This window comes from Musa acuminata, chromosome BXJ1-9 (assembly GCF_036884655.1).
Source record: "Musa acuminata AAA Group cultivar baxijiao chromosome BXJ1-9, Cavendish_Baxijiao_AAA, whole genome shotgun sequence".
NCBI classification, from domain to species: domain Eukaryota; kingdom Viridiplantae; phylum Streptophyta; class Magnoliopsida; order Zingiberales; family Musaceae; genus Musa; species Musa acuminata.
In genome coordinates this window covers 6,642,270-6,661,945 of record NC_088335.1, presented here as the reverse complement: position 1 = coordinate 6,661,945, position 19,676 = coordinate 6,642,270, and the positions used below count along the sequence as shown (strand labels likewise).

General features: G+C 39.4%; 1 protein-coding gene, 1 long non-coding RNA gene and 1 pseudogene across 5 annotated transcripts; 2 read left to right on the top strand and 1 right to left on the bottom strand.

Annotated features, from left to right (window-relative positions):
- Positions 1–343: 343 nt before the first annotated feature.
- On the top strand, positions 344–8,863 carry LOC135592816 (histidinol dehydrogenase, chloroplastic-like; annotated as a pseudogene).
- Positions 8,864–10,355: 1,492 nt separating this feature from the next.
- LOC135592810 (uncharacterized) lies at positions 10,356–15,263 on the bottom strand. Its single transcript, XR_010479252.1, has 3 exons — positions 14,814–15,263; positions 13,130–13,324; positions 10,356–10,477 (listed from the first exon to the last, which is right to left on the bottom strand). It is a non-coding gene; the product is annotated as an uncharacterized LOC135592810 (long non-coding RNA).
- LOC135592808 (patatin-like protein 3) lies at positions 15,256–17,111 on the top strand. Of its 4 annotated transcripts, none has more exons than XM_065082478.1 (3): positions 15,256–16,265; positions 16,471–16,533; positions 16,612–17,111. In XM_065082478.1, exons 1-3 carry the CDS (start codon positions 15,357–15,359, stop codon positions 16,930–16,932), a joined length of 1,293 nt encoding a protein of 430 aa, XP_064938550.1. In that variant the 5' UTR covers positions 15,256–15,356; the 3' UTR covers positions 16,933–17,111. The 4 variants fall into 4 exon arrangements, with proteins under 4 accessions (XP_064938550.1, XP_064938549.1, XP_064938552.1 ...); XM_065082477.1 differs by having other exon boundaries at positions 16,603–17,111; XM_065082480.1 differs by having other exon boundaries at positions 16,430–16,533; positions 16,612–16,933.
- Positions 17,112–19,676: the final 2,565 nt, after the last annotated feature.

The window sequence follows — 19,676 nt, the reverse complement described above, 5'->3', positions numbered from 1 at the left end:
TATAATATATTCCACTATTAATGATACTTGCTAATAAATTTAAAAAATATATTAAAGTCTAGTACTTCTAAAATATTATTTAATGCTTTCACAAAAAATATATATAAATAATAATTTATAAAATATATAAATATTTTTTTATAATTATTGTATCATTTGAATTTTTGAGAGTTTCTTTTTGGTTTAGCGTGTGTGTATATATATATATATACTTATTTATTTATTTTATTTATATTTATATATATATAAGACGGCCTCTACATTATGGGCCGGATTGGTCCGGCCCAATGAATACCAAAACTGTTCCTGTCGTCATCTTTCCTTCTCGATCAACGCGTACGAAGACGAGGAGCGATAAATCTGCGTCGACTCCGTCTCTCCCACGAAATCCTCCCCATTCCACGCGCGGAAGAATTCCCGGTGCGTTCTAAACCGATCAAAGAAGGCGACGCATTGATTTGCTGATTTTCCGGCGATCGCTTCTCTCCGTTGGGGCCAGGTGCTTCGATGATTCTTCTTTTTTGTTTTGGTTCGTGTTTTGTCATCCTGTCCTGCAAAGGATTTAGGGTTTTTCTTGCGTTTATTTACTCTGTGCTGCTTAAGCGCACGGAATCCAGTCGGATTTGATATTAATCCGCGAAATTTGGAAGATAATCTCAGCTTTATCCGTTTGGTTGTTTCAGGAAAAGGAAAAACAGATGTTTTTGCTCGTTTTTAGCTCGGAGGAAGATTTTCGCGTCGTTTTCTACTCTGTTCTTCTAAAAATTGTGTTTTTTTTGTTGCTACGAAACCTTTATTTTACGTATCATGAGGGAGCAAAGAAAAACCCTCTCTAGTATAGATTTTATGAGCCAATATATGTTATAAGATATTTGATGCCATGAAAAGTTTCTAATTTATTTCCAAGCAGGATCCTTTCTTGATTTTTTTATGAATCTTTTGAATTGCTTTATACACTTAGTTATTAATCCTAAAACCCTAATAACAGTTCTTAATAAATAGAGATTAGTAGTGCTAAAATCTAAATAAGGACTATTATATGAAAACAGTGATTAACAATCTACTGTTAACAGTAGTTAAAGGAAAGAAAAGATACCGACAGTGAAAAGTGGGAAAGGAGAGGATGGAGGTGATGGAGGAACTTTTGAATGATGGTGAAGCCAGTGACGAAGGAAGCTATGGACGACGGCAGTGGAAGCTGCAGGCGGTGATGTCATCGGCAGAGGAAGCTATGGTCCTCTCCCTCGACGATGGAAGGAGTTGCACATGAAAGCAGCTGCTGCGGAGGGAATTGCACATGAAAGCTAGGCCTTCGGATCCGTCCTTCGGCGACAGAGGAAGCGTCGGTCCTGTGCAGCGGCAGAGGAGGTGGCGGCTATGCACGAAGTAGGGTTTATGGCTCAAGGTTGTGTGGGGGAGTGGGACAGGGGGGCGACGGATGGGGGCTTGCGTGCGTAACTTTAGTAACATTACGTAGCTTAGTTTAATCGAACCAAGTAATTTACTGTTCAACTGAACCAGACATAATATTCTAATTCGGTTACTTTGTTTCAACCAGGCGCTCGCTTGAGGTGTCTGGTGCCTGGGTTCAAGCGAGTGCCTAGGCGGCGCTTCATTGAAGCGTGCTGCATGATCGAGGCTTGAGGCGCTCGGGCCTCACCTCACCCGAGTGCTCGGGCGCCTATTTAAACCCTTGGATAGAGCTGCAACAACATTTCTAATGACAATGAATTAGGACCTTTAATTGATGGTGAATTTCTAAGACCAAAGGCTCGAGTGACGTAAACTTGCTCACTAGGGTAAGATGATCTACTTGAGAACCTAAATTGGCAGGAGCTCTGTGCACTGAACCACACTATTAGAAGATGAACCTTAGTATCATGATAAGGTTGTTTCTTTGCAATTTAGATTTATATTGATCCCCCACAATCCCTGTATTAGCCGGAGCCTTACGTATTGGGTTGCACATTTCATTTTTTTTATGCACTTAAGCTTCATCTGACATAGTTATGGATCCTTCGTGATTGCCCATGACGGACAGTGATCATAAGGGACTACCTTTAATTTGCTGATTCCATATTATCAGGTTCTAGATATGAAGGTGTGCTTAATATGCAGATATATTTAGTTAGTGTTCCCTTTTAGATTATTTGCAGATGGGCTCATCTTCTTGGTAGAGTAATTGCAATATGAGATTAATTTGAATATGACAGTTATGCTGTGTGCTTTTCTTTTATACTCTAGTTAAAGTAATTTTTTTTACCTGTTCTGTAAAACTAGGCCTATGGTTTTTGTAATTTGTTTTTCTATATTGTCATTTTACCATCATTTGCAGGATAAAGGTGTCTAATGGACAGTACAATTTTAACTTTTCCAAGGACTAACAGATTTGTTGGCACTCGTACCATTGACCATTCCCTGGGACTTTGTGCTCTTAATTTATCAAGATATAACATATGCTATTTGCCTAAAGGTACTTGTACCTCCTGTTTTTATGAATTCTCAGTTTCTATCAGTAGGAAAGTTTTTTGCTCGTGGTTACTGACATATTTCTTTGATTTGTTAAAACCTTTAAGAATAACTTGGATTTTTTAATATTTAAACAATTTCTGCATTTTAGTGAAATGAGGCTGTGAAGCAAGAATTTAAGTAAAATGATCACTTTATGTACTTGTCTTTTATAAGTTATGCAGTGCCTCTGACATTGACAATTGGTGATCATACAGGATTGAAAGGTTGAATTGTTAGGAGTGCAATGAAATCTTATAAGCTTTCTGAGCTTACTCATACTGAGGTTGATTCTCTCAAGGCTCGCCCTCGTATTGATTTCTCATCCATTTTTAGTGTGGTAAGTTTGATAATGAATTTGTTGGACCTTTAAGTGGTAAAGCTACTATGAAAATTATATTGCACTTTTTATGGGTAGGTAAACCCAATCGTGGATGATGTACACGGTGCAGAGGAGATGCTGCAGTAATAGAGTCAGTGATTCCTACATATGCTTCTAAATATTGTATAGAATTTTTCATTTGAACAACTAATGAAGTTATCAGTTGTTCAGAAGTCCAAAATCTCTTTTTCTTTTCTTGATCCAGTTATACGGCAAAATTTGACAAAGTTGTACTTGACAAAGTAGTTGAGCTTGTTTCTGATCTTCCGGTTCCAGAGGTAGGCTGGTTTTAACAGTAATCCAATGAGAATTATAACATGCTGTGAATTCTTCTTTTTGAGCTGACTGTAGAATGATAAATTTTGTCTTCAAATTTAGTTGCTGTATTACTATTTTTGAACAAGTATGCATTTGACATTTTTGGTTGTGTCTATCACTTATCAACTTTAGGGCAGGTGATCATTGCTACCAGGGTTTTTCTTTCAGGTTATTTCCAAATTGTTAAAAGTCTTTTCAATTCAAATATGTTTCATAACTGTTATGTTGCATTTTCTCAGTAACCTTTTATGATACATTTGGTCTAGACGTTATCAGTTCAAGGGCTTTAGCATAATCATTGTGGTTAGCTATCTGTTATTGTGCCATTAAGTTTCTTAAGAGATTTCAGGATCTTTTTTATTAGAGACCATGTCAATATCAGAATTTGTAAAAAGTTGTGGGAAATTGCTCTCATTAGCAATGTGGTTGTATTAGTCATATCTTTAGTTAAAGAAAACTTGTATTTTTGTTGTCATCTATTTGTACTTGCGTCAACCAATACATGTTAATGTTTGTGTATTGTTGTGTGATTGTTAAGCTTGATCCAGCTGTAAGGAAAGCATTTGATGTGGCATATGCCAATATTTATGCATTTCATGATGCTCAAAGGGTTCCTGAGAAGGATATTGAGAATATGACAGTAAGCAAATGACTTGTAGTATTCTTTATTTTGTCACCAAGTTTTTCTTGCTCTCATTAACTGGTTTTGGATGTAATGATTATGCATAGGGAGTTCGGTGCAAAAGGATAGCAAGGTGCATCGGCGCTGTAGGGCTTTATGTTCCAGGGGGTACTGCAGTCTTACCCTCAACTGCTCTCATGCTTTCAGTGGTATGCTCATCTATTCCTAGGGATGGCTGTGGCGGTTCAGTCATGGTTATGTTGAGTTTTGATGCATGATGGTGAACAGATATGGTTGACTTTTGATTTCTTCCGTGCACCAGCCCGCACATATTGCCGGGTGCAAAACTATTGTTCTTGCAACTCCGCCAAGTCGTGATGGTAGCATTTGCAAGGTAGCCTTCTACAAGAACCTTGGCCCCACATTGAGATGTAGTTGAATCCATTATGTTTGCTGCAGGAAGTACTTTATTGTGCCAAGAAAGCCGGTGTAACTCACATTCTAAAAGCTGGGGGAGCTCAGGTTCAAGGATTTTGAGCACCCTTTTTTGCTCTGCAAATGGCTTTTCTTGTGCTTTGACTAATTTCTATCTGTTATATCTTCAGGCAGTCTCAGCAATGGCTTGGGGAACTCCATCTTGCCCAAAGGTACAAAATTCCAGTATGCAGTGGTGGTTACTTTATGAATTATTTTCTTTTATATGTTTGAGGAAAATATACCAACAGCAGTTGGCTGTCTTGTAAAATTAGTAACTGTAAATTCTAGGATTACTGGGCTTATGTTATTACAGCTTATCTTCTTTTATTCTGTAATCATCCATGTGAGTACTTTTTTGCATCAAAGAGCAAACACTTCTTGTTGCATTCTTTGTATTTGTTAGGTGCACAATGCATAAATATTTCTTAATGAGCTCATTTTCCAGTATCTCTTTCGGTCATTGTGAGCTTCTTTTCATTTTGAATAAAAACTTTGTTGTGGGGCCTTCCATTATCTAACCATCATCTGCAATTACTCCAAATCCAAATGTCTGGTTTTGAATGAAACCAAAGACAGCTGTCAGTACTTATTCTACCATGCATAAATGATATCAAATGTGCTTAAATATATGTCATCTTCTTTTGATGGTTTATAATCTCCCTGTTGATGGTACAATAACTATCCATCAAAATCTCCTTATTTGACGTTGATCATCTGCTTCAACTCAATTTCAGTGTTGGTTACAATTGACTGGCCATATACTTAATATCTGAACCTTTAATGGTTTCTTGCAGGTTGAAAAAATTTTTGGCCCAGGAAATCAATATGTTACTGCTGCGAAAATGATTCTCCAGGTATGATTATGATTCCTTAGCTTCCCTTATGCTTTAATTCTTTACTCTCTGTCCTTGGTTCCACATATTTTTCCTCTTTTAATTTTACAATCTTTAGGTTGTATTTGCTTGCACTATGATGACTCTGTCCAGAGATACACCACGGAGATCAGGGCCCAATTAGAATAAGTAGAGAACTAGTCTTGGTCAAATGGGAAGAAAAGCCTGCTATATGTTTAATTGTATCAGCAGAAAAAGTACCTTTTAGTAAAAAGCCGAGATAGAACAAGAGTTAACTATGGAAAGAGAACAGAATATAGATGAGAAAGATGCGTAGGAACTAGGAACAACCATCATCTTTAGTATCATATGTACATGTCAAATGGAAAGAAAAGCCTGCTATATGGTTGCTCTCATTAGCAGAAAAAATAAATTTTAGGTAACAAGTCAAGATAGAATATATATATATATATATATATATGTGTGTGTGTGTGTGTGTGTGTGTGTGTGTGTATATGTATGTGTGTGTGTGTGTGTGTGTGTGTGTGTGTGTACATATATATACACACACACTTATACATAGTTGCAGAAGTTAAGAAACAAAATCACCACTAGAAATCTTCATTGTTTTCTTCAGCTAGATCCTTTTTTCAATATTTTGAATCCTTAAGGACTCTTTCTAACTGAGGGCTGACATTTTGTGGACAATGAACCACTAGAACCATATTGTAAATTTTTGTCAACTGTAACAGAATTCTTATTACTACCCAACTTTTTCTCATTTTAGAAGTCCTATTGTAACACTAATGCTTGTCATCTACTTTTTATAGATTTGACATCATTTTGACTCCTGGATACAATCAAAATATCATCTATTAGTTGTATTTAACATGGATTTTAAATAAAACTATTTTTTTCTTAATCTAAATTGCTAAAACTAGCCCTGACTAAGAACCTGGCAGCATCATACTATCACTGTTAATGAAAGGATTTGATTATGGAACACGTAAGAATTGTTGTGTAATAGTCTTCTTCTCCTGATTCCATTTTCAATCTATTTAGATAAACTTTTTTAAAATGTTGTAGCTTCTATTTTGATTTCCCAAGATATCGTGTTGTTTCTTCTCTTAAAATGGTTCTTTAGATTTGTGGTTGGACATATCCTCCTAATCATAAGAGCAGAGATTTGGTGCTACAATATTTCAGTTTCCGGTGGATCCGCAGAGCCTTCCAATTTGTTGGTCCGAGATTAACCTGCTTTTTGGTGTACTTCTCTTTTCCTGCAGAACAGTGAAGCAATGGTTTCCATTGACATGCCTGCTGGCCCTTCAGAGGTTCTGGTCATTGCTGACAAGCATGCCAATCCTGTTCATGTAGCTGCAGATCTCCTATCTCAGGTCTTTACTCTGTTTGCACTTGTATTGCTCAATTGATTAGCATGTGTTTGATGGAGAATATTCTTTTTATTTCTTGTGTTGTTACTTTCTTATGCGAGCTAATTAGGTAGTGGGCATCTATTATCTGGAATAAGGCTCCAGAAAATCCCAAGTCAAAGACGTTGACGAATGTAGTCAATTCTAAGACCAGCAAACCAAAAATATATTAAATTTATATGAATTCACTTTTCAAATTGATGCTCTGTAGGTCTTTAGTTGCAAGGTTTTAAGCATCAGTCAGATTAGCATATGCCGTCTAGTATTTTCCAACCTGACCAACTGCCGGTATCAAAACGCTTAGGTTGATACTAGTACATATGTTATTCATTTATCTATTATTTTATTTAATGATTCTGGGTTGTATAGGTCCATAAATAGCCTGGTTTACTGGTACTGTATGGTCCAATATGTTTCCAAAATAGGTATCAAACTGACATTTAAAACTTTCTTGGTTTGATGTTCTTATTTCTTTTTGTACTCTACTAAATTTACAGGCAGAACATGGTCCAGATAGTCAGGTGGTTCTTGTTGTTGCCGGAGATGGAGTGGATATTGATGCTATCCAGGCTGAAGTTAGCAACCAATGTGCTAGCCTTCCCAGAGGAGAGTATGCTTCAAAAGCACTGAGTCATAGCTTTGTTGTGTTTGCCAGAGACATGGTTGAGGTTGGTTCTGAATACCTGCTTGTGCATGCCACATGGTTTCAACCAGACTAGAGGTTCTAAATCCATTACTAATGCAACGACATATATATACTAAATTAAGTTAACTAGTCTACTTCATAGTGCCTATGGGCTTATTTCTAGGTGCAGTTGAAGTTTCAAGGATATTGCTGAAGTTTTTGGTATTATATTGAACCTATTAGTATTGAACTTATCATCTGAAGTGATTGGAAATATGGGCCTGAGCATATTTAGCTTAATACCAGAGTCCTGGCAATCCGCTGGATCTGTATACAATATTGTGCTCTATGCTCTGGGCTGTGGTTTATTTACAGCAGAAGCATCAGTTTACACTGGATTGCTAAATTGTGTAGTTCTAGCTCCTTTTGTTTGCTTGTGAAAGAACCAAAAAACATTGTATTTTGCAGGCAATTTCCTTCTCGAACTTGTATGCTCCTGAGCATTTGATCATCAACGTCAAGGATGCGGAAAGGTGGGAGGGTCTCATTGAGAATGCTGGTAATTTGCTATGGTTATAACCATTGTTTCAACATGTTAGAGACAGAAGTTCTGTTTTACTCTCTTTGGAGCGTATTGTTATTATCACACAGTCCTCCAATCAATTGAAACTCATCTGTTGGAAAGCATCATTTACAGTTAAAATTTGTTGAGGACAATAAATTCTTTGCTAAAATTGTCTAGTAACTTCTGTGGATCACTGCAGGCTCAGTCTTTTTAGGACAATGGACACCGGAGAGCGTTGGTGATTATGCTAGCGGCACCAACCATGTCCTTCCCACATATGGATATGCACGTATGTACAGTGGGGTGTCACTAAACTCATTTCTCAAATACATAACTGTGCAGTCCTTAACCGAGGAAGGTCTCAAAAACATTGGACCGCATGTGGCAAAGATGGCAGAAGTCGAAGGGCTGGAGGCTCACAAGAGAGCTGTTACCCTTCGGCTGCAGGAAATCGAAGCTGCCCCCCGCTTAGTTGACATAATGCAGGTCCAAAATGCTCTGGGAACTTATAAAATCATAGGCTCCTCCATTTGAGTTGGTACGTTGAAGCACAACTTATCTCGGTCAATGTTTGGGTTTCTGAACTGAGCAGGTTGTTTCTTGAAGACCTTTACCATTTTGCATCATTCATAATCTGCTAAAAGGTCAAGCTGTCGGGGGTCGTCTTTCTTCAGTGCCCACAAGCAGCTCAAAGTGGGGAGTGCATAAACCAGTCAGCTCATTTTTACGTGCAAAAACTACATCCTCAGATACATTCATCCTCCGGTTTATGCTTGCAGAACCTAATTAAGTTGTGTTCTCACTGTTGTGCAACATTTTGAAGTTCACAATCGCTTATCCCAACGAACAAATGGAAAAGACAAGCCAATAACCAAATGGATAGGGCATTGCTGCTCGTATTCACATCATCTTATGTGGCAGTAGACATGCTGTTGAACTTGTGGTGTTTGCTACGTAAGCCATCCTTTCATTTTACTGTTCTAATATGCAAGAAACTCTTTTCTGGTTGATATATGCAACATTGTTGATTGTTTTAGTCTAAAGTAATATTTGAACTTGTGCAGACCTCGAGTTTCTCATGAATTCATTGTTGTCCTGTACATCTTATTATATGTGTGATTTGTCACATGCTTAAGATTCGAGTCTATGGTTTGTTTATGGAGAAACATCATCGACAAAGAACTCATGTAGGAAAACCACAAAATTCTTGCTCTGGATATTGGATTTAATTGAACTAGACATAACTAGTCAAATTTGGTTAGAGGGTTGTGCCCACAGCTAGTAGTTTTTAATTTGAGATGTTGGATAGCCAGATCCTCCACTCCTGAAGGCTGCCATGAATCGGAGCTGCCATCGAGATCTCTTGGAGATTTGATGATGACTAATAAGAAAACTTAAAAAGTCTTGAATGCAAAAGGGTATCAGATTGAAGGTCAAACAACCCAATCTAAAAGTTTTACCACAGTAGCTTACCGTCCTCCATCTTAGCTCGTGGCTCTGTGTAAGATCATGGTAACACCACAAAGCTTTGTTTTATGAGATCATGTTGAGCTCTCAGAGCAAGTCATTATAATGTATTGTGTTGCCACGGATTGGAAGATGTATGATCAAGTTAAAATACAAAAGCATATATATATGTATGTATATATATATATATATATATATGTATATATATATATATATGTATATATATATATGTATATATATATATTTTTATATTTATATTTATATTTATATGTATGTATGTATCACAAGATGTGCTAACCTTCAGGAAAGTAGAGCAGTGGTAGGTGAATGAAGTTTAAAGTACCAGCACAAATGCCAAAGGTTAGTGAGAAACTCTTCTGATGCTTTGAACTGATGTTTACTGCAGGCATGGTGTACCTGAAATAATAACAGGTTACTTGTAAACCTTACACAAACATTCATAGAACAGAGGGATGTAGAAAACATCATCGATAAGTATCCTCGCTGGAGGTTTATGAGGTACTTTTGGAAAACTTCAAATGCTAAACATCATGCAGGAAAGGACTACTCTTAATTTTTGGTTTTGTCTATTTCTATCAAACCCAACTAGGGATATGTAAAACGAAATATGGCCAACTCAAAATTTATGGTCATTCATTATATATGGGGCATGTGTCATCTCTACAGCAATTCAGTATTCAAACAACCAGACGCATGGTGCTTCTGGATCTGTCCATACTAGTTTCATAAGAGTATGCAATAAACACTGTCAAATGACTAGATTTGTTTATGCTTGTTATTAGTAGAGTGTCTAAATGGGAAGTTCCTCTCGATCAAAACAGAAAAATCTAGATCCTAGTCCTACACAATTAACATGCTCAAAGTGATAGATAACTTTATAGGTTCTGACCTTCATGCAACCCCCATAAAAATTTATAAGAAAACTTTGTCAAAGCAAGAGACAAGACATGTGAGATGGATTGCAAAGGGCGAAGGGCTAATCATGAATGATCTCACAGTAGTGTAGTCGTGGAATAGCAAGAAAGAGGAAACTGGAGTAGTAACTCCTGCTGCTATAAACAATCAAGCATGGTGTACTCAAGCTTGCAGTAACCTCACCTTTGCTTCTCGATCATATTGAATTGCTTGGCTGGACAGTGAAGTGACGCAATAACTGTACTGCTGCATGATCCTTGTCGTCTGATGCGGCATGATATGATCCACGCTGAACGTACTTTCTGCGAGAACTGTCGGTAGGAATTGACTAATCTTAGACTGATGTCATATAAATGCAACTTTCAATTTCCATGGCATTTGCATATATTCCTTCTCATAATATTTTCATCACATAATACAGTTATTATTGGTGACAAATAGAAATAGGATAGACATGTGATTGAACTTCCACTAGCAAAGTAAATGATGAAATTTTGGCAACAGATTAGAACAAGTTAAAGAGATAGGTCCAGGGGAAAAAGAAGCACTTTTATATTGCACTTGGAGCAGAAGACATAGGAAGAACAATAACTAGAGTTGGTGGTCCAGGATAAAGTGGTGTAGATATGATATCCTGAACACCCAACAACGACGTTAGGGGCACAAAAGCCAGTTTCTGCACACACTAATGCTACAGATGATGATAACCTTGATAATAACCCACCCACACTGATGCTTGCTCATGCAACAATTGTCATCAATTAGAAGAGATGTCACTTTTACTTCTCAATCAACTTAGAGTTGGCCATTCTCTACTTACTTTATGCAGAACAACAGAGCACTCTTCTTTGTATGCAAGCTAACATAGATCACTTTCAAAGAACATTTCTTGGGTATAAATAAATCACTAGAGGATGTCATGTTCATTGCATGCTTATGGTTGAAATTGAGTCAATAAAGTTCTCAATGGCATTAATTTGAAGTATTTTTGATGAGGATAAGGTTAGACCATGCTGCACATGCATGCAACTTTCTATACTCTCTTTTGAATTATCTAACATTTGCATGTTTCTTTATATATATATATATATATATATATATATATATATAAAAGAGAAAGTTGGGTTGCTGCAATTGTTATTCAACTATGTTCAAGTATATTTGAAGCCAACCCACTAAAGTTGATATCAGCCAGAGCTACTACCTACTTGACCTGATCAAGCTTGAAGCCTTTGGTACAGTTCACATCATAGAGAATAATAAAAGAGTAATCAAGTCACCGGCGCAAGCTGGTAATTAAGCTGATAACATTTATAAATGATGCTGTAACATAGCCAGGAAAATGCCAACTAAAGAATGCTGTCATGCTCATGCCAACAATTATCATATTTGTGAAAGAAAAAAATTATCATATTTTTCCTAGAAATCCCATGCATTCACCTTAATATTTTCATCCCAACCACAATGTTTTTTTTTTATGCATATCATTTTAAACCACCTAACTCTTTGACCATATCTAGCCTAACAAATATCTTCCAAAATTTTACTTTTATTCTCAGGGGCACATGATGATCAAATAAAAGTCTAGTGTCTCCCTCTATTTTAACTATCTAGCTTTCATTTTATGAACAATATCTTCGTCAATGTCTCCTTATAAAAATAATATACCTAATATAGATAAAAAAATTTACTTTATAGGAATTTATTTTTCATTCATCTTAATTATACTCATTCATTTTTATCATACTATTACCTAAATTATATTTTATTTACTTTGGCCAACAAAAAATATCTATGTATGAAATGTGTAGAATTTTTCAAAATTTTGAAAATCTAACTAATTAGTAAATGAATACAAGTCAAAGATTTACTTCTTTGGAGCTGTGTAGAAATACTAGGCCTGGAAACTGTACTTTATTTATTGAAAAGAAAAACACAAAAATCCATGTCTTTATTTACCTCATATATCAAAAACTTCACAATCCATACAAACAATATTATCAGATACATTAATAAGAAAAAATATGGTTAAAATTATCTCTTTTAAGATGTAACAATATATGATGAAAAGTAATTTTTTTCATCACAATGTTGCACAAAGTAATCAAATTGTTCTTGTACCTTTTGTCGTTTCTGTGGACTATATAGTTGAATCTTTCGTGTCAAGAAAGAAAAGATGACATCTCAACGAGATTGCACGAGTTGTTGAAAGTAGAGATACAGTAAAGTGTAATAAAGCATTCTTAATTACTACAACTTGCTTCCCTTTTTTTCTCAAGAATTATACACAATTTATATCTGCTTACCTCCACATATAATCCTCATGCCCCAAACTCCTTAATTTTCATCTAATCGGATCATTGATACGCGGAATAATAATAAAAACTTATGAGGAATCCAGTAGATAAGATCCCGAACAGTGCAGAATATGAGGATCAACCTACGCTCTCGTACTATCAATTGTCAATCTATGTTCCTATAAAGTTTACCACACGAAAAGTTCTGTTTTTTCTTCTCACTTACTCTTGAGCAATATAGTAATACTTATACTTACACCTAAAAAAGAACCCAACTTAGTGCTGCAAAATAAGCCCCTCATAATTATGAGTTTATTTAATTCTACACTCAACTCAATACTAAACATTACTTTCTATCACTTTACTAGCTCAGCTGCCATCAGTGCAAGTCATAAGACTGACTTCCTTATCGAAGAACACTAGTAATGCTCAACACCGACCTTTGCGTGAAAGAGTAGCTAAGCTTTTATTGAATGCGGGGAAGAACCTTAAATGACATCTGCTCTTCACCATGATATATATGAACAAAAGAGGAAGCACAGTTTCATGTCAACATGTACACAACGAAAGCACTTTTTTATGAAAGAAAGAAAGAGAGGTTGAATAGCCCATGAAAGAAAAAGCCAATAACATAAAGAGGCCAACGTGTAATGAAGACAAACATACCTGCATTATCTTGTGGAATTAAATAACAAGTCCATGCCTCCGTGTGCTGCCAAGACAAGTAGTCCTTCAAACCAGGAGGAATAAAGTGGTTGGTACCCATTTTTGTATTACACCATGCTTTGCACCAACCCTTCATTCATCAAACAAGGACTCCACAAGAGTAGCCTTCCGAGACTTTAGTTGATCAGCATAAACCTAACACTCAGATGAAAAAAGTTGATTGACGGCATATAAAACAAGAAGTCTTTTTGAATAACTATGTCGGGTTAGTCTAACGTTAAAAATGAAGTTCAAATATTTTGATCAACGATTTCGATCAAACAAAATTAATAAATTAATTAGCACATTCGGATCATGATATTTGGTATCAAAACCATCCTGGTATTTAGGCATAGTGAAATCAAGGCTCGAGTAAGAAAGAACTATGCTGGATGAAATGAGATGATTTGTACCAAGTTACATGATTTGACTAAGTCTTACATGTACCAAGTTAAGGTTTGAGATTATAAATGTATCATTGATCTCGTATTCTTGTCTTGCTCCTCATCAATCCCTCAACAAGTGAAACTTACCCGCACCCAAAAACTTCCAATCTAATTAAAATAAACCTAACAACAACTTACATGATTAATGCCAAACTTTAGTATCAAGATAGAAAAATTTTAAGTATACCAACAAGGTATGTGTTTATATGCATATATCATACTGTATAATTCTCTTTTAGTACACATTCGAACCACAAGTAAATAGAACCACAAATAAATAGAGTCTAAAAATTTCCTAATAGTCATCTGAATAAATATGGTTTGGGACTGAATTAATTAATCTAACCAATTAATTATTTGTTATTTTATTTGATTTTTAATCCAATAAATTAACAAAGTTATTCAGGCTTGCAAAAGATGAGAGTATTTGCATTGTGATAAGGTATATTTTGGGTCCACGCCGCGTCACGAGCGACGCGAGACCGTATCAAGGCGTGGCTCGATACGTCCCATCCCGGAAAGTTCGGGACGACGCCGCATGGCGTCATCCCGTGCATCTCGGAGCGATGGCCGCACAAAGGTATCACCTCATCTCCCGAGAATCGGTCGTTACGCCCGCGTACGATCGACCCTCATACAATAATATAAAAGCACCTGGTCGGTATCCGGCCAGTGGGGAAGAAAAAGAAACTCCAACCCGCCACTGACTTGATCGTCGGAGGAACCAAAGTCAGGAAACACTCGACGACGATCTTTTTTCCAGGAAAGTTATCATCGCAGGCAAGAAAGCACTCGTCAAATCTCCGCTGCCGACACTAAAAGTGGTGTTCGATCGATATTCAAACTCGGCTCATCCGACCAGAGACTCCAGACATTGCCCAGTGGACAGGCCGTGCTGACTCTACCAACCACGGCATATCGATCCATCAACACATTGGATAACTCTTTTAATCGTCAAATTTTTAATTCTTTTTAATATTTTGATTTGATTAATGTTAATTAGTCTTCAAAAAAGCTGATTCTTATAAACAGGATGGTGTTTGTAATCTAGTTAATAAGGATACGATTCACGAAAATAATTTATGAAGGACAAAGTGTAAAAAGCTAAAACCTTTATGTGACCTATCAAGTTAATAAATTGATCACCTTTTGTAAGTAACTATTAAAGCCATGTAATTAAAAGATATGGACAGTATTACCTCTATTTTTTCTTCCTTTTTCTGATCCCCGCAGGCCATAAAAGAAAATTTGAAGCGTGGCGCAACCTGATTCGCCGCTGTCACTGTCTCGTCCGTCCCCGACACCGTCCTGGGATCCATGCGATCGCGTCCGATCCCCCAGTACCGAAGCCGTCGGTGACCGCACGCACCGAGGTCGTCCCACACGTGCAAGCCCATCTGAACTCCCCGCCGAGTACTCGCCGAATCACCCTCCACCGACCCGACGCGACCGACGCCCCATCAGCCTTCGTCCCACTTTCCGCAGCGCATCTCCCCGCCTCCGATCTCGACCGTTTGCGGCTCATCCGACGGTTGCTGCGGCTCACGTACGGGTTAGGCCCACGTTCTGCTAACGTGCTACGCGGTCGTGACCCTGACCTGCGCGCCTTTCCCCTTGGCTATTTAAGCTGGAAGAGCAGTTCGCCGCCTTCCAAGCTCGAGTCCTCCGTTCCGTTCCAGATAAATCCGTTTCGGTTCTTTTTCTCCGTGGGGTTCGACCGCTTCCATCACGCTCTCGGAAGGATGGCGTTCGTCGACGCCGACAAGCTCAGTTACGAGATCTTCTCCGTCCTCGAGAGCAAGTTCCTCTTCGGCCTCGACGACCCCAACAAGCTCTTCTTCCCCACTTCCTCCTACTCCTCAGCTGGCGCCTCCCCCCGGACCGCCGCAGGTGCCCGAGGAAGGATCCGGATCCTGTCCATCGACGGCGGCGGCAGCCCCTCCGATGCCCTCCTCGCCGCGGTCGCCCTCGCCCGGCTCGAGTCCTCCCTCCGTCACCTTTCCGGCGACCCATCCGCCCGCGTTACCGACATGTTCGACGTCGCGGCCGGCTCCGGCGCCGGCGGCGTCCTCGTCGCGATGCTCTTTACCAGGGACCACGACGGTCGGCCCCTGTTCTCCGCAACCGACGCCCTGCACCTCCTCCTCTCCGAGAGCCGCCGCCGCGGGCGCGGCTTCTCCTCCGGGAGGGGCCTATTCCGTGGGATGTTCCGTCGACCCGGGAGTTTCTTCCGTCGGATCTTCGGCGACGCGACGCTGAGGGACACCGTCAAGCCGGTGCTCATCCCGTGCTACGACCTCGCCACGGGGGCGCCGTTCCTGTTCTCGCGGGCTGACGCGGTAGAGGCAGACGGGTACGACTTCCGGATGTGGGAAGTGTGCGCGGCCACGTGCGCCGACGCATCCAACGCGGCGGTCGACCTGCGGTCGGTCGACGGGCGGACGCGCGTCACCGCGGTGGGCGCCGCGGTGGCGATGGCCAACCCTGTGGCCGCGGCCATCACGCACGTCCTCCACAACAAGCCAGAGTTCCCCTTCGCGGCCGGGGTGCAAGACCTCATGGTGGTGTCTCTCGGCGCTTCCGCCCCCGCGCCAGCCGCACCGGGTGCCGCCGAGCTCGTCAGGATCGCTGGCGAGGGCTTCGCCGACATGGTACGGATTCCGGACTGCCCCGTCTCCTTTCTCCCGCCCGCTGCTTTCAGTTTCTTTTCCTCTTTCTTCGAGACATTTTCTAGCCCTAACAAATTGTCGGTAGAAAACGTATCCTGACCGTACATTCTCACAATCATCTATGATCAAATATTTTGACGGTTCAGATTAACTCATCAAAAGCCGTGGCTTTTGTGATCATCGTCAGGTGGATCAAGCGGTGGCGACGGCATTCGGACACGGTAGAGCAAGCAATTACCTACGCATACAGGTAAACCTTCAACTTCCGTGAGCAAACTGTACCTACAATGACGTAGTTATAGCCACGGCCGATGGATAGCCTCTGCAGGACACCGCACTCATGTCGGGGAATTGCACGCCAAAGACGACGAGCTCGAAGAGCTCGGTGGAGGCAGCAGAACGCGTGCTGTCACAGCGACACGTGGAGTCGCTGCTCTTCAGAGGGCGAGGAAAGATCTCGGAGCGGACCAACGGCGACGAGCTCGACCGGTTCGCGGAGGAGCTCGTGAAGGAGGAGGAGTGGAGGAAGAAGGGCCCGATCCCGACGGTGGTGCTAAAGCAAGTGATGACGCCGCGAACGTCGTCGGCGACGACCGCGACCACGGTCACCGTTACCACGACTATTTCTACGAGCACGACATCAACATGATGGAGACGGTGGAGTCGAGATAGCGGGTTGTGGATAGACTGTTGTGGGGTTCTAAAATGAGCGTTTTCCCAAGTGGAGGATATGACGTGGGAAATCAATTCAAGCTTGGAAATTGTTCGATAAATTATTAACGCGTAGAAATGTGAATTTGGATCTCTCATACTAATTGTGTTTGGAATTCAAGATGGACACTATTTTACCTTCGAACTTATGATTCCCAGTTATATGTGATCATCTAAATGATTTTTGGAAGATAATGTCTTTCTTTCGAAAAAATCAAAGTCGTAAAATAAAAACATATGATAGCATTAAGAAGCAATCTAAAACCCAAGTATAATCGAGCGTTGGAGTCAAAATAGCACTCGTTTGACCAAAGTGATGTAGTTGCATTATTGAAGGGTTTAACCTCTGAACTATAACGAGGCTGGCTTCTCACTCGAGTTGATGATGAACACATCACTGAGAGTGAAGTGACAACACTGGTGCAACTCTAGGTTTGGAAAGACAAGACACGGCCCACTGCATGAGAGCCAAGGAAACTTCTTCCAAGTTGCCTTTGCCTTTCGTCAACCCTGTGGTCGTCTCAGATCCCACAGCGAATACACCACAGGTGCAAATCCAACATGTCGAGAGGGGCATGAAACAAACAGTCCCAAGGAGAATCTGCATCTCTGTTGATACTCTAATTAACCTCCCACTAGATACGGAGCAACAGCTCATCATGTGTTGGCTCAACATGGCATAAGAAGAGCTCAGTGTCCATGTTTAGTTTGTCACCCACTTGGATGATACAGTCTCCATGATTTACAGTTATGAAGATTAGAAGGTGGTTGAAGCTTTTGGATTCCTTTGGTGTACGATTAGTAATAGATTCACATCTTTCTGCAGCTATATAGTTTTTTGTTAGACAACTAATTTCCTTCTCCATTTCTGCACTAGTCTTATACGGTAAACGTGTGATATATATATATATATATATATATATATATATATATATATATATATATATATAGAGAGAGAGAGAGAGAGAGAGAGAGAGAGAGAGAGAGAGAGAGAGAGAGAGAGAGAGAGCATGCAAGAGTTCTGTATCTTTCTACAGGCAATCAGTGCTCTAACAATGTCTTCTTCGATAATATCTGCACGGGAGTTCATCATGCAGACAGATACTGTGAGCTCGTGCTGAATGCATGCAACGATAAATCAATATGGTGTAGCATACTAATACTAGTTACTTATACAATTCCCAGCGGAGTTATTCTGAACATATGATGATTGCATTCATGTATCAGTGCTCATCATCTATATTTAAGCAAAAGAATAATAGTTCTTTTGCATATGGTCTCTTCTTGCACCGTTATGGCTGAATGATATGGCTGGTCATCAGGTCATGACCTTCTCCAAGAACAACACCCATCTAAACTTCTAAACCATAAATCTGACTGTTTTTTTTTTCCCCTTTTTTGAGATCAAATCAAGAAATCAGCTGAAACATGACAATTGAGTAGGTTATTGTTATCACCCATCAATAAAGAATGGGAGGAATAAGATGTGTGTGATACAAGGGTCCACTAAGACATGAAGCAGGAGACATGCAGCAATGAAATGTGTGTGATACAAGGGTCCACTAGCACAGCTGACCTAAACAGGAGTCTTAGTTAAAATATGAAACAGAGACCATGCACCATAAAAGTTTGGTGAATAGGACAAGGATGCATGGCTGCTCATCACATGGATAAATGTGTGTGAAACCTCTCAATCGTAATCAATGAACTTGTTGGTGGCACCAGGGAAATAGTAAATTTGAGCTAATACAAAAGATTTAGTCAAAAATATTGTATTACTTTAAGTCCACCTCCAAAAGGAGATTAACTGAATCTCTAAATATATACATATGAATGTGATTAATCTGAAATATGCTGTGTTAACAGCTCATGATGTGTTCTAAACAATGATGTGCAGATAGCAATGACAGGTTGCAGAATCTGGGAAGTAGTAACCATCTATCTACATATACTTACAAACAAACACACACAAATGTTATTAATCTGAAGTATGTTGTGTTAATAGCTCATGATGTGTTCTCAAGAGTGATGCACAGACAAAAATGAGAGGTTGTTGAAGAACTTTCTTGGTAACTTTAATTTCTTAACAGGTATTTGTTGCTGGCATCTGGAAAAGTAGTAGTAACCTTAAGCTAAAATAAAGATTCAGTCAGACAATGCTATTACTGTGGGTTCACCTCTTAAAGGAGGTGAAGACAGTGCTATTACTCCCATTGTTAACACAGCTCATGATGTGTTCTAAAGAATGATGCACATATAACAATGGGAGTTTGCTCAAGAACTTTCTTGGTAATTACCTTCTTAACTATATATATATATATATAATGATGTGCAGATAGCAATGGGAGGTTGCTGAAGAACTTTCTTGGTAACTTACCTTGAGTCAACTCTGGTCTCTAAGATTCCACAGCTGATACCCACAAGAGTAAGACAAATATATTTGTGTGATCCAATGCACAAGAAAGGATCTGTACCTCTACTGCTTGGTTTTGTTTCTTCCTATGCTTTGAGCCTGGTTGATGCTGTGGTAGCATCTCTGGGGATTTGCACCATTGTCCTTGGAGCTTAAGATTTAGTGCCAAAGGAAGGATTAGGGATGAATGCAACCCTTGTCAGTCCCTTTCATAGTGGCTAATCAGAACACTAGTCATTGTTAAATTTTTGATGTTTTTTACATCACAA